At 38.9% G+C, this 14,410-nt stretch overlaps 2 protein-coding genes across 4 annotated transcripts in view; one reads left to right on the forward strand and one right to left on the reverse strand.

The window, feature by feature from the left end:
- Positions 1-1,034: 1,034 nt before the first annotated feature.
- Positions 1,035-12,418, forward strand: lonrf1 (LON peptidase N-terminal domain and ring finger 1). The gene is made up of 12 exons (XM_014013186.1): positions 1,035-2,060; positions 4,452-4,567; positions 4,844-4,966; positions 6,882-7,070; positions 7,179-7,392; positions 7,485-7,590; positions 7,721-7,835; positions 7,917-8,038; positions 8,154-8,312; positions 8,421-8,583; positions 8,682-8,834; positions 10,870-12,418. Exons 1-12 carry the CDS (start codon positions 1,475-1,477, stop codon positions 11,026-11,028), a joined length of 2,205 nt encoding a protein of 734 aa, XP_013868640.1. The 5' UTR covers positions 1,035-1,474; the 3' UTR covers positions 11,029-12,418.
- The window catches only part of cabp4 (calcium binding protein 4), a 39,707-nt gene continuing 36,655 nt past the window's right edge, over positions 11,359-14,410 (reverse strand). For all 3 annotated transcript variants that reach the window (XM_014013189.1, XM_014013188.1, XM_014013190.1), the window contains exon 9: positions 11,359-12,984. In XM_014013189.1, coding sequence (XP_013868643.1) covers positions 12,956-12,984 — 29 coding nt within the window. In that variant the 3' untranslated portion in view covers positions 11,359-12,955. The remainder of the gene's footprint in view (positions 12,985-14,410) is intronic.

A 14,410-nucleotide genomic window follows, 5' to 3' on the forward strand; every position in this document is an offset into this window, starting at 1 on the left:
CCCCATAATAGTTCAGTACCATGTGCTAAAATTCACACTAAAGGGTGAAAAAGTAAGAACAATCCCAACATTATCATACTGTATAAGAAATATTCTAAAATTTAAAGACTTTTAATGTAATTAGTAGTTTGGGCTGTTGTAATGGGATGTCATAGCAGTGTAGAGCTCTCAGTGACAAAGTTGCAAGATCGTCTTTAGCCCTTTCTATGTGGAGTTTGCATCTTCTCCCCATACATGCCTAGGTTTTCTTCCACGGACCAAATACGTACATGTTTAAATGACAACTCTAAATTGTCCCTAGGTGTGTAAAAGGTTGCTTGTCTTGTTGTCTCTCTCTTGTGTCTCTGTGTCCCTGTGATGGACTCAAGTCTTATCCAGGTAATAAATGGCTACTTTGCCTTTCAATGACTGCTGAAGATAATCACCAGCTTCCCATAACCATGAAAGGATAGCAGGTAAAGAAAACGATGAAAGACTATTGTAATAATGGTCTATTAGGCCTCCTAAAATGTGCAGTACAGACAGCTGATTCAAAATGTTGCTGCTTGTTTTTTTTACAGGTATGTTAAGAAATCAGAACACATTATAACTGAAGCCTGTGCAGAGATCTCTGCTTCCTATTGAAAGTGCTTTAAACAGCCTTGCAACCCAAGAGCCATAGACCAGGCAGATCACCCAGGTCTGTGGACCACAGTAGTACCTTGGTTGCTAGTTTTCCAAATTAGGCGAAGCCTCCTTCAGAAYGAGGATATCATATTGGAGCACAAATACAGAGTCCTTCTGTATTTGTGCTCCAGTGTAATGTGAGTCACTGCCTCTGGATCTACACAGCTTGATTGGACTTGAATACATTTTCTTTAAAACGTATGATAGACTTAGCAATAAAGATGTTTTTCTCCTCTACAATCGGTCATTTGCAAAACATTTTAAAAGTTTTATTTCAGAYGTTAAAATGTGTGAAATGTGGATTTAATGCAGGTCAATTTAAAGTCACAATCTGTTGCAGTGTGTTATGTTTTTATTCGTGTGTGTGTGTGTGGTAAGTGACAAGACTGTGCAGACCACTTGTGTTACAAAATCATTTACATGACTTCGCTAGATATTTTGTTCTGACAGGCATTAAAAAAACAAATGTGTTCCAATGTGACTTTTAGATCTAAATTAAACCCTCGGGTTATGTTGCAGTAAATAAGGTTAATGAGTACACAAAAAAAAAAAAACCTGGCGCAGTTTGTCAAGTTCACTGCGTCTTTTCCGTAGTTATGAAACTTTCAAGCGCACGTTTTGTAACAGAGACCATTTGACCAATCACGAGACCAGCCTGCTGGTCACATGACCATCGGTTTTTTTTTTTTTACGTAATGAAGGAGTATCTTGTGGGGAAAATCCTTTCACTGTAGTGCCAGTCATGTATAAGCACGCCGGCAGAAGAAAAGAAAAAGATAAATGCAAATAGCATTCCATAAACATTTCAATGTCGCTAAAACCGCAGTCGGAGGAGAGAAGCGCCTTCTTCATCGGCGCGGACAATAATGTTTCTGAAGAAGAGGAGGAGGAAGAGGGCCACCGTGAACTTCTCCTTCAGAAAGGTAACGCTTTAGCGTCRGAAGACTGTCTGAAGGAAGCCATAAACTGGTTTTCCGCGGCTGTTCGCTTCGGTCCTGTGCGTCCGGAGCAGCTGAGCACTTTGGTTGAATGCGTCCTCCGTAACTTCAAGAGGAAAGCGGCGGGGCCGGATGCCTGCACGGGCCGGGGGAACSGGGACGCCGCAGGCTTCGACTGCCCCGGCTGCCGCTGCTTCTTGGGCCGACCCGTCACCGTAGGCTGCGGACACTCGTACTGCAAAAGGTGTTTACGTCGACGGTTCGTCACCAAATGTCGGCTGTGCGGCGAAGCGGTTACCGGGAGGGAGAAAGCCAACGTGACTCTGTGCGGACTTTTAGAGAAACTGTTTCCCGACGAGCTGGAAAAGTCGAAAGCGTCACGCGAAGTGGACTCGTTGTGCAAAAGAAAACGCTACAAAGAAGCGGTGTCACTTGCGAGCGACGTTCTCCGGTCAGGTGAGTTGGTGTGTTTTTGACAAAAGAGGTGTGTCTGCTGCCACAACATCTGCTGTTATTAAATGTAAAATATCCGAGCATGTGTTCGTGTGACAGCCTGTGTTGTTAAGAGGTCCAGAGGATGTAGGTTCAGTAAACTCTGCTGACCAATATAATGAATAAAATGTGCCTGTACCACTCTCCTCCTGGTCAACAATAAAGTCTGCATGGCCTTGCTTACGAAATTCAACATTGTGCGCATGCGCAGTAAGAGAAAGTTGCATAAGTCAGGTCGTGACACACAGAGGGCCAGTTTTATAACTTATGAAAAAGGGAGGAGGCCTTTTGTATTTTGTAACTCTTTCAGCTGTTATGAACRACGGTTTCATAAATGTTTTACTAAAAAGTGAACATATATTTCTTTTGTGGGTCCAGTTATGGTCTTTTATTGTGTTGTAATCACAAAGAAGGGTATCAAATTGGCTTTTTGTGTAATAAAAGTAAACCAGACTACCTTTATGATTATTTAATTGTAAACAACAGAATGATGTATGGAAGAGGTAAGAGGAAAGCATTGGTTAAGAGAAATTTGATAGCACCATGAAATAATAACAGCTGTTGAATGCTTCAGTGATTTTTGAAAATGTCTTGTTTTGCTCTAAACAGTTAATGTTTAACAAGAGTATAAATAATATGACTTATATGGTCTGCAATAAAATTTAAAATAGATAGTGCAAAACATTGCGCTTTTGTTTGTTTTAAGGCTGCATGATACAAAGACTTCCAAATTCCAACAGTGCAATCAGTTGAGATAGCCTGCAGTAATGCATACTGTGCTGACGATATATTGACAGTATATTGTGCAGCCTTAATATGTGCATGCATTTTTGTTGTTGCTTTACCAGTCCTGAATAGCAGACTTAATAACCTCCCAGTTCTGTAGTACAAAACATCTCCTTTTTTTTTTTACTGCTGCTGGCAGTGGCTTATTGTCTGGCAAAAGGTCTGGATTATAAAACATTGGACCTTCAGGTGTTAAGATATCCTGGAATATTTAGTCTCTTTGTTAACCTCCGTGAACCCAAACACCACCAGCAGGATGTTATCAGGGTATTTGGTTAAACACACACAACTGTGTAACCATGACCTCAGTGACTTTAAAACGGATTTGTAAACTAGCTGACACTTGACTTTTTTTAATCATGTAAAAGTTTCAGCTAATAATAATAATAATAATAGCAARAARAARAACTTTATTTAGAAAGCGCTTTCAACAAAGTGCTGAACACTTAAAAAAYGGTAAAATTCAATATAAAAGAAMTTGTAAGAACAAGTATTAATCATTTTTAGATTGAAATTAAATTAAATTTGATACGTATTGTTATTTTATAAGTCAGAGGCACATGTTAATCATTAACAGTTAGAATGAGGACAAAAACTAATTATGTAAGGCTGAAAATATTTTTAGTGACCAGCAGTCTTAGTGCGCTTCAGATGATCTTAGATTTTTTTTTTCACTGTGCATTTATTCYCATTTACATAACTTGTTATTGCGCCTCACAAAGAACTCTGGGAGTAAAGTTACTAAAGTCCTCTCACTGGTGCATCATGACCTGGGAAGAGATAATGAAAACGATCTTCTGGCTCTGGGTTGAACATGCAGAGTCATACTTGTGTAGGAGTGATTCTGCCATCTGTGTTTCTGTTTCAGCCGACGCTGATGTCAYCAACCTAAGAGCAGGACAGACTCTTACATCTAGTTATGAGTGCCTTGCTGACCTTCTCATGTCTTGTCAAAATTAGCCCTGTTTACGCTGACATCTGACAAACACGTGCTAAAAAAGCTAGTCCCTAATGTGTTTCACTTGAATATCTCAATGGGATCGACGGAGTGCAGCATGCTGATAAATTACACCTGAGTCCATGAAAACAGGTTCAGTAAATCTGAATGGAATGAAATCATCTGTCAGTCTGCAGGACGGGCTGACTTGAAAGTTTTAATTATTTGACTAAAAGTTTGGAGTTCATCTGAATTTTTAACCAAACCATAAACTGAGAACAACAGACAAGAAAAAAAAACATCTTTGTCTGCTCTTTTAAGGCTTATGCATATAATTATCACATTTACTTTGTTTACAGACAATTGGCACAGTTAATGTAACATTTTGGGTAATGATGTGATTATGTAATAATTGCAGCATTCAAAGTTAATAAAATCACTGTGCAACAACAAAAACGAATCTGTAGGCTATCCTATTAAAAGGAAAGCTAAACACACTTTATTGCTGTTGTTTTTATTAGGTTTTAGCTGAGCTATATTTGATATGAACCACCGTTTGCATTATGCGTAACTGTTTCTCTCCACTAAATGAAAGACATTTTAAATGTTGGTGTTTTTTTTTTCTATTGCAGATTCACATTTGACTGGGGCTCGATTGGCTCGAGCTGAAGCATACACAGCTCTGAAACAGTACAGACTTGCTTTGGAGGACATCGAATTTTGTTCAAAGTCCAGCTGTTCTGCTGAAGTAGGTCACCCACTGATAACTCTGGAAAAAAATTAGAAATAAAAAAAATTTGCATCACTTTTAAAAACTCAATGTGCCCGAATCAGCAAAACACAGAACAGGATGAGTTTGAAGTCATCTATTCTCTTTTAATTTGTGTAGCTATGCTCTGAGCTAATCTTCACTAAATTAGGAGGYAAATGTGTTTTTAAAATGATGCATTTATTAGTGAGGTTTTTTGTGTGTTTCTTATGTGACTAGCACAGTAAAAGTGGATTTTGTGTGTCTCTGTTTCAGACTCTATTCAGGAAAGCGACAGTTCTGCATGAAATGGGTCGGGTGGACGAGTCCCTTCAAGTCTTCCTCCACTGTTTGACTGTTGATGAAGACTTCCCTGGTGCTAAAAGACAAATGGAAAGGGTTAGAGAGTTTTTTTATTTTTGATTTCAGGTTWTGTGGYAAAGAATGTTGTTCTGCTGAAGATGACCACTTACGTTTAAGTCACAGAGTTTTTAGTTGCAGGCTAAAGGAGTCAGCCAGTGTACTGCAGGTCAAAGGAGGCTTCTTAACATTTACACATCAACTCTTCAAGAAGTCAAGTTACATGAGTCATCTTTGAGCAGCCAGGAAGAGGCACTTGCACTCCTAACCTTTCAGCTTTAGTTGTTATACAACACTAACTTCATGGCCAATAAGTAGATTCTGCTTAAAGTGAACTACAAAACTTTAACTTTAAACYCATCCTGATGGAAGAAACTCCTTATAACACACGACTGACCCAGTTTCCAAGCAGAAAATACAATTACTGAAGATCCCAACTAGAATCAAATCCCATTTATGTTGTATTATTTCTGTGCTGCAACAAACTTTGTAAACCTTCTGTGGAGAATTGTTTTTAGAACCGTTTGACAAAAAATGATTATCCCCAGCTAATGACTGTGTGGATGCTGTGTTGGCAGGAATAACAATGTTTATTACATTTTGCTCCAAACTGATAATGAGGTGACAAAAATGTCTGACCCATGGAGCCAAAAGCTCTGTTTGGTCGAACCATTACTGAGCGAATTAAAGTCAGAAAATAAAGATTGAAAGGAAACCACTTCTAATAAAACAAGAAAAATGTCCAGTTATGTTTATGTTCTGTTGTTTGTTTGTGTTTTTTAGAAATAAAACACCTGTCTGTAAAGTAACTTCAATTTTTTGCAAAACATAAATTTTTTTAATTTTTTTCATGTTTTATAAAGGGTTTGTTTTAGGCTCTTACAGGAACTTACTTATTATTCTGAATCCATTTCCAAATGTTTGATTTGTTCTGTTAAAACATCCAAACCAGTTTCTATCACTCTTTGATCATCTATCATGGCTTTACATAAGATGTTAGTGGGTCAGGTCCTGTGACTCCGTCTTTAATGACATTTGTATCACTTAATGACAGAACACAGACAGCATTGTAGTTACATAAGTGACACACATTTGACTCATGCATTAAACAACAACAACAACACAAAACAATCCTTCTTTTGTGGACTTTCAGAATGTGATGAGRGCAATTTGTCTGCATGTTTTAGGGTCTCTACACAGGCTCTGAAATATGAAGAAATGTATGACATTGATTAGGTTTATTGAAAATTGATTGTTGCAAATGTGTTTTCAGTTTGTTCTTTTCATCTGTTTTCTTCCGTTCAGCAGCCTAATAGATTTATGTTTTGTTGTGTTTTATAAAAATGTCCAAGTTAAATAATGTGCGAGAAATCCACATATTTTTGTTCATTCAGTCAGAATTTAATACAGGGGGCAAAATAAATTGTTAAAAAATATTGATCTGCTTCATTTTTTTAAGTCAGCATATTATAGAAGATTAACACTTCATGTTATGGAAAGACCCGGTTGATTTAAGAGAAAACTCAGGTTTTTAAGAAAATGTCAGCTTGTCACTTAATCATTAGTTAATCAGTAAGATTTGCATCCCTAACTTGCATCTCTACTTGACACCAAAATGAAGCATAAAACAAAATAATGGTAGTAATACACCTTTATGTTTAAAACTATCTCTGACAGAAAGCAGAGTAGCAGAATGATGCTGACTATTTAATTAGAAATGAGCTGAAATATCAAGTTCAGCAACTTAAACTCATTTGAACCTCTCAACACGGCTTTAGTGAAAAGATGCAGTTTGTTGTGTTAACCTTTATGAATCTTGTGATTTTAGAATTAATTTTTAATGATGTCTATACTAGACTAATTTGCTAAATGCTGTGTGACTCCTGCTTACCAGGGTTGTCATTTGCTTTGTTTGATCATAACCTCCAGTATAACAAGTTGATTATTTTTACAGATCTTGTGCGACCTGCTCTCTCCGGTTGATGAGAACGTTAAAGTTGGTCTGAGGGAGACCACGCAGAACCTGTTGCCGCACTTACGAGCTAAAACTCTTGTGGAAGACGATGCAGTTCAGCCAGAGAGCCCAGTTCAGAAACAACACCAAGTTTGTGCCTCTTCTGCACACGATGCAGACATCCAGGAGGTATCTGCACTGCAAATAATGATGCTGTTGTTGCTTGTTTTTTTAAATTGGATTAATCCAGTGCAGTGCCTTAATAAAATACTATCATCTCCTTGCGTCACTATCCAGAAATGGTGTGAAAGCTCAGAGCGCCCCGGTCTAAGTCGAGCCCAGTCGCTACGAGTGCACTGCTCTAGCAGCAGTGAAGAGGGGCTAAAGCGAGTTTTCTCGGCTCCTCAACTGGGCGACCAGGACAAGGGAAGTCTGCTGAAGAGGAAGCTGTCCGTGTCAGACATGGAAGCTTGCGTTGTGGACAGTGGAAGTAGCAAACATAAAAAACAAGGCGAGTTCTCAAGACTTTCTGTCTTTGATGTCACATCTTTCAATAACATGTTTTAATAATGAAGGTGCTTCTTTTTTCTTTTGAATGACTAGGTGTGGCAAAAGGCTCCAAGCACCAAACCACCAAAGCAAAATCCTGCAGACATGTTCCTGAGGATCTGTTGGACCCCAGTGACCTGGAGTGTTCCCTGTGCATGAGGTAAGGACGTCCTGTTTTGGCCCCAAGGACATACTGGCAGCTCTGCACTGTACCTGTAAATCTGACTGAACAACCCAGTGAAGCCAACCTGAGCAGCAAGCTGATGATTACGTCTCACTGACCAATACAGATTGTTTTATGAGCCTGTGACTACACCCTGTGGCCACACTTTCTGTAAAAACTGCTTGGAGCGTTGCTTGGACCACACTCCCCAGTGTCCCCTCTGCAAAGAGAGCCTGAAAGAGGTAAGAAAAGTGACCATAAAGTCCACTTATTTCCAGATCGGTTTCTACTTTACTTTGTAATGTTTATCCTGCTGTCTGCAGTATCTGGCCTGCAGGAAGTACATGGTGACCACCGTCTTGGACACGCTGATCAAACAGCACTTGAGTCGCGAATATGAAGAGAGGACTAAAACTCATCTGGAGGAGAACAGGGAGCTTTCTGAGTAAGTAGTCTCTCTGTCCTTCACTTCCACTTTTATTTAAAATACTGTATGCAGAAGATTTACTAAGGATTTAAAGGTCTAAATGGGCAACCTCTTTTTACTTTTCTCTTTGCAGCCTGACAAAGAATGTGCCTATTTTTGTGTGTACCATGGCTTACCCCACTGTGCCTTGTCCCCTGCATGTCTTTGAGCCACGCTATCGTCTCATGATTCGTCGCTGCATGGACACAGGCACGCATCAGTTTGGGATGTGTATTCATGATTCTCAGAAAGGGTGAGAAGCACACAGAGGAGTTTTTTTCACCACTGGCTGTGAACCGTTTGTCTACAGTTTTCGTTGCGTTTCTGCTAATAAAAGCAACAACCTGATCCACGTTTGCAGGTTTGCAGATTATGGCTGCATGCTGATCATCAGGAGCGTACATTTCCTCCCCGATGGACGATCTGTGGTGGATACCGTCGGAGGAAAACGCTTTCGGGTCTTGTCCAAAGGAATGAAGGATGGTTACAATACTGCAGATATTGAGCACTTGGAGGACAGCAGAGTAAGAGCTACAGTAGCAGCAATTCTGTTTGTTGTTTTACAACATCCTTTTAGCCATTAAGGACAAATAAATCAACTGACTGATCATTTACCTACCAGGTGGAAGACAGAGAAGCACTAGACAAGCTACAAGAACTGCACGATGCAGTGTATGAACAGGCCCAAGTCTGGTTCCAAAACCTGAAGATCCATTTCCACAACCAGATTCTGCAGCACTTCGGACCAATGCCAGAGCGTGAAGCTGACATTCAGGTAAAGTCAGCTGAAGGAGTTCACCACCCAGATTTAGGGGCCTAAATAATAGTGTTCAGCACCACAAATCCTACTGATTTATAATATTATATCTGAACGTATTTCTTTAGAAATGTGAAAAAATAAAATTACTTTCATACACACACAGGGATATGCAACCTTTCCAGTCAAAAGATCCACTCCTGTACATTTCTTAAAACCTAAAATTTATTCTAAACTGCAAAATAGACMAAGCTTAAAAAAATCCCAAACATTTCAGTGGTGTCAACTGACCACATACTCCAAAATTATAGTTTGGGACATGAAGACATAAAAAGAACTYRAATAAAATGTTGAGAAGTATTGGTGTTTTTCAAGTTAAAACAAACAAAAACAATAAACATTAAGTTTAAAAAATATAATTATTTTTTGTAGAACTTGCTTTAAAGTTTAATCGCTGAACTGCCATTTAAAGTAAGCCCAAGGGAGTTTTTTCTATATTGGTGGAAAATTAAAGTTTAAAGATCCATGTTTGAAACATAAAAAAATATGAATATTCAGTTGTGACTAATTGACTCAAAGTTTACTTTTTGTTTTCTTTTCCCCAAAGGCTAGCTGTTACTTCTAATACTTTATGTCATCAGAATTAGTCACTTAGTTGGAAAAAGTCTGTAGTCAAGTTATTAAGTTGCGTTTTTACTTTTATTTTTAATCACAACTGGTATCTGGAAGAAACATGCAGGTACTCTGAAGCCTTCAGTACTTGGACTGATGAGGCAAGACATTCACCAAACACTTTTGGTCCTAAATTAAATGGCTCCTTGACACGTTGCCCGTTGGGAAACTCCCACTGACACAGATTCAGTCGCCTCAGAGGTTTGAGGAATGCAGCTTTTCTGTGTGTTCATCTCTGACTCGAACTGAGCCCGGAGCACTCCGAGGGATTACAGCTCCATTCTTAGGAGAGCTGCCGCTGAGTCTATTGACAATGTGGGCTAAAGAGCTTAATGGGTGCTTCATGAGTTATCTCACAGGTCGTGTTGCGTCACGCCGTAGTCATGTAAAGAATCCCCAACTCTACGTGTGCAGAGAGTCAGAGAGTTTTAATGCAGCCGTGTAATTTACCAACCTTTCGTCACGGTGCAGTGCAGAAATTCTTTGGCAAGCAGCTGAGCAGCTGAAAGGAAACCCAGTAAACGTCATTCACCTCAGGTCCACGTTCAGCACATTTTGTAACTGGCTCAGACTCTGAGAGAAACGAGGATTATTTTCAGCTGTGTAACTCTGACGCAGTCATGCAGTCCTCGTGCAGATGACTGTGAACGATCATTTCTGAGTTAACTCATTCCAGTGTGGTTGACTGCTTCATTAAATCAGAAGTCATGTAGCTTTAAGTGATTGGTTATGAAGCATACTGAGTAGTTGTGACTCAGGAACAGCCAGAAGCCTGTGGAAAAGCTCAGTATGTTGCAGCTAATTTGATGCTGAATTAGAGTTGATTTAAAAAAAATTGCTATTTGTGTATTTTGTTGTGGCTGATTAGTTTGAGGCATCACGTTTGACTGGATTTGATTCCAGCTCTGATAAATCCCAGCGAAGGAGAGAATAAAACACAAAACTAAATTATTGTTGTGAAAAAGCCTCGTTATAATGTTAATGACTGCATGTACACTTGGGGCTGTTTTGTTAAATTTTATTAAATAAATGTCCTGATAACTGATACTGACATACCTGCTGGGATGACAAAATTTATGCATTGTTTGGTTGCACAGTTTAGGTCTAAATTGAAAAACAATTACTCTTATTTTGAATATTTGTAGAGCAAACTTTGTGATTTATTAGGGCCATATAAAATCCAAAWTTTTTCCCTCAAATTTTGTTTTTTCTGTTTTTACTTCTCTAAATTCCACATTTTCAGTGTTCATTGCTTGTATTACACATCCAGCCAATCATGTGCTGACAAACTTACTGGGGTGTTATTTAGACGTAAWCTTTGCAGCGACATGTATTTTTGATAAAGATTCATGACAAACTCTCTCTTTTTTTTTGTCTCCAGGCGACTCCAAACGGTCCAGCTTGCTGCTGGTGGCTGCTGGCTGTTCTGCCCATCGACCCTCGGTACCAGCTCTCCGTTCTCTCCATGACCAGCCTCAAAGACCGCCTGGTGAAYATTCAGCAGATTCTCACATATCTGCAGAACATCCCCAATAACTAGAGCTTCCCATCTCCACAAACATCCTCCTGGGACTTTGAAATGACGTTTAGGAAAAGGCTAATCAGCACCACACCAACTTCTGTCTGCTACCAACTGAAAGCAATATTTTTTGTCTGAAATYAACACAAGAACAACAAAATTGGAGATTGAGAGCTATGGCCAAACCACCTCAGGGACACCATCAGTGACACTTTTTCTTACAAAAAATATTTAAGCATTTGCATTTTCTCGTTCCTAATATAAATAATTCTTCATAAATAATTCTGAGAATGGAAAAAAAGAACAGTTCTTTGGATTGTCAGTTTTTGCTCATGTTTGGGTTGTTTATTTCAGGCTTGGTTAAAGGAGCTCATCTCCTTGGACCATAAAACTTGTGTGTGGAACAAATTCCTAAATGCTGAAAGACCAAAACAAAACGGTGATTGGAAAACACACTTTTATGCTGCACTTTAAAAGTGATTCGAGGATGCTTCAGGCTCTCACCCAGTCTGGTTTAGAGGAATCATTGCGGGGGGAAAAAAACCTAAGTGCAACTAAAGGTTCACATATGATGAACGTATTACTCCTATGAAGTTTTCGCACAACTTCCATCGCTGCCTCTGCAGATRGACTTAAGAACTTACATGTTTACAGAATCACATCGTCTGATTTTCTTCCCTCCTTTTGTTTGTTTACCTTCACTTATCTTCCAGGTTCTTCAGAGTGTGATTTGGAGCTTTCATTTGTTTTCACATTGTTGTTTATTCAAACTCATCTTCCTGTGACCACCTCAGAGTTGGTCCTCCTCTCTTTTGCTTTTAGTAATCTTTAAACACAAAACCCTATCTTCCATTAAGTAAGATTTTATCTCCACAGACCCACAAATTTAGTTGAAATAAGATGATTTCAGTCAAAGTGTTCATCTGTTGACTCTCCTTATGTTAAATCTTTTTCCATAAATTAAAAAAAATTATAAATGATTATTTATCCTTATACTTTCAGGAATACGCTTTTCCCCCAGTATTATGAAAGTCAAAAGAAAAAAATCAGTATCATCAAATGCTGCTGTCTGCTTAGAGGAGAAAGGAGGATGCCTGCAGTCTCATCTAAGYGGGGAGGAGCTACGTTCGCCTTACATCATTCTTCATTGTGATTTTGAAAACATAATGCATTGTCTTGGTTAGAATTCCCCCTTTTGCCATAGCATGCACGTTTTATTTTATATATTTATCAGTTGAGCTACTAAGAATTAAAATTTATTTAAAATTTTCAGAAAAAAGCATAAAAACAAATGTTTATGGTGTTAAATAGAAATCATTTGTACAATGGAGTTTTGGACAAATTTTGCTTTTTTTTTTGCTAAAATGTTTTAAGTTATGGATTTGCAATAATAAATGCACTTTTTTCAATATTACTGTTTTATTTTTGTTGTCTGCACATATTTAAACAGAAGAAAACAAGCAAAGTATGTATTATTTTGAAGAAAAGTAGCCTCAATGTCTACAAAAATTAAAAGTTGGAGAAGTTACATATACAGCTTCAGTCAGAGCAATAAAACACAAAGTGAAAAATACAGTATGACCTCWCACACAGTAAGATGCTGACGAGAAAGCAAATCTTCAAGTTCAGGCTTCAGTTCTGAGAAAAAGAATACAATTTTGATGACTTGCATCTCTTTTGCTGAATCTGTATATCTCTGAGCCACACGGGGGCAACCATGCAGCATTGTTCCATTCAGTGGGGTGTTGCGTAATTCACCCTTTACCCACTGCACTTGCTCTGCCTCAACGTTTYTCCTGACGGCACAAAGAGATGTCTCTAAGTTGTTTTGATTCATAATCAGGCGGCAATTGCATTGTAAAGCCACAGAAACAAGATTAAAGCAGAAGGATGTGGACCGTAGKCGTGAGTTGACTGGGAATCCAATTCCATTTTCTTCCATCGGAGGTCATCGTGCAGAAAGCATCATAACAAACTCTGCAGGGGAGACAGAAATCCACTGAGGAGATGATGGCTCTCAAATATAAAACATATTTTTTTGACATTGTATTCAGCCTGTATGGAGCTGTAATTGACACTTCATGGTGAGGCAGTGTTCAGATAGAGTGTTGTTAAAAAGAAAAGAAAAGCTGGAAATACTCATCAATCCAAGGCCTATTTTAAAAGACTGGTAATATTTTCTTTGCCATCAACAATCATTGATTGATWCAATAGATTGGATCTTTATTTTAACACAAAACGGTAAAAGTAAAAACAGCTGCAGGTAGGGATTCTTATTTGTCTGAATGATGACTCATTTCTATATGTGTTTCCACAGATCAATTCTGAAAGGCAGTACAACCTTTTCCCATGCTGCCTCGGTGCTAATTGACAACTGATGAGAGCAGATCTAATTATCATGCATTTTGTGTGAAGGATTCCCTACCTATACGGAATACGCACAGCGGCAAAACTTCAATGAATGTATTTGTGCCGAGTCCTTGAMCTGACCTGCAGTGTGTGAAACAGGTGTCCAGGTGTGAAACCCCACAGAGCCTGATGCCTCAATGATCAGACCAAAGTGACTCTTCCAGTGAATCCACCTCGTCTCAATGATGCCTCATCTCCACGTTTGCCCACCTCGTTCTCATTTCCTCCCTCCGTCTCCTCCACCCGCAGCCTTTCACGCAGAAATTACTGCATGTACTTTTGAACGGATAAGAGATTACTGCGATAACTGTGCTGCATCTGATWCCTAATTATTCTGAGTGAACATTTCTGCCTTTACCCAGTAGTCTTCCGAATGACTCCTAACACGTTCCCCAAGAATTTAATCTCCACTATGTCAAAGATTTAACCAARTGATATTAGATACATGTTTATAAATACTGAAATTAGGAGAAACTTTTTTTGTGAAATAAATGATAATAAATTAAAATTTTTATATCCATCCATTATCTATACCCACTTCTTACTTTCAGGGTCACGGTGGTCACTGGTGCCCATATCCAGCAGTCACTGTGCGAGGGGTGGGGTWCACCCTGGACAGGTTGCAAGTGTATCACAGGGCCACACATAGAGACAAACAACATTCACTCTCTCACTCACACCTAGGGACAATTTAGAGTTTTCAATTAACCTAACAGTCATGTTTTTGGTCTGTGGGAGGAAGCCGGAGTATCCGGAGAGAACCCACGCATGCACGGAGAGAACATACAAACTCTAAAGGTCCCCAGGCCAGGATTCAAGAGGCATCAGCTCTACCCAATGAGCCACTGTGCCACCCAGATTTCTTTCTCTTTCTTTCTCTCTTTCTCTCTTTCTTTCTTTCTCTCTTTCTCTCTTTCTCTCTTTCTTTCTTTCTCTCTTTCTCTCTTTCTCTCTTTCTCTCTTTCTCTCTTTCTCTCTTTCTCTCTTTCTCTCT

The sequence above is a fragment of the Austrofundulus limnaeus genome, unplaced genomic scaffold, assembly GCF_001266775.1.
Source record: "Austrofundulus limnaeus strain Quisiro unplaced genomic scaffold, Austrofundulus_limnaeus-1.0 Scaffold99, whole genome shotgun sequence".
NCBI lineage: Eukaryota > Metazoa > Chordata > Actinopteri > Cyprinodontiformes > Rivulidae > Austrofundulus > Austrofundulus limnaeus.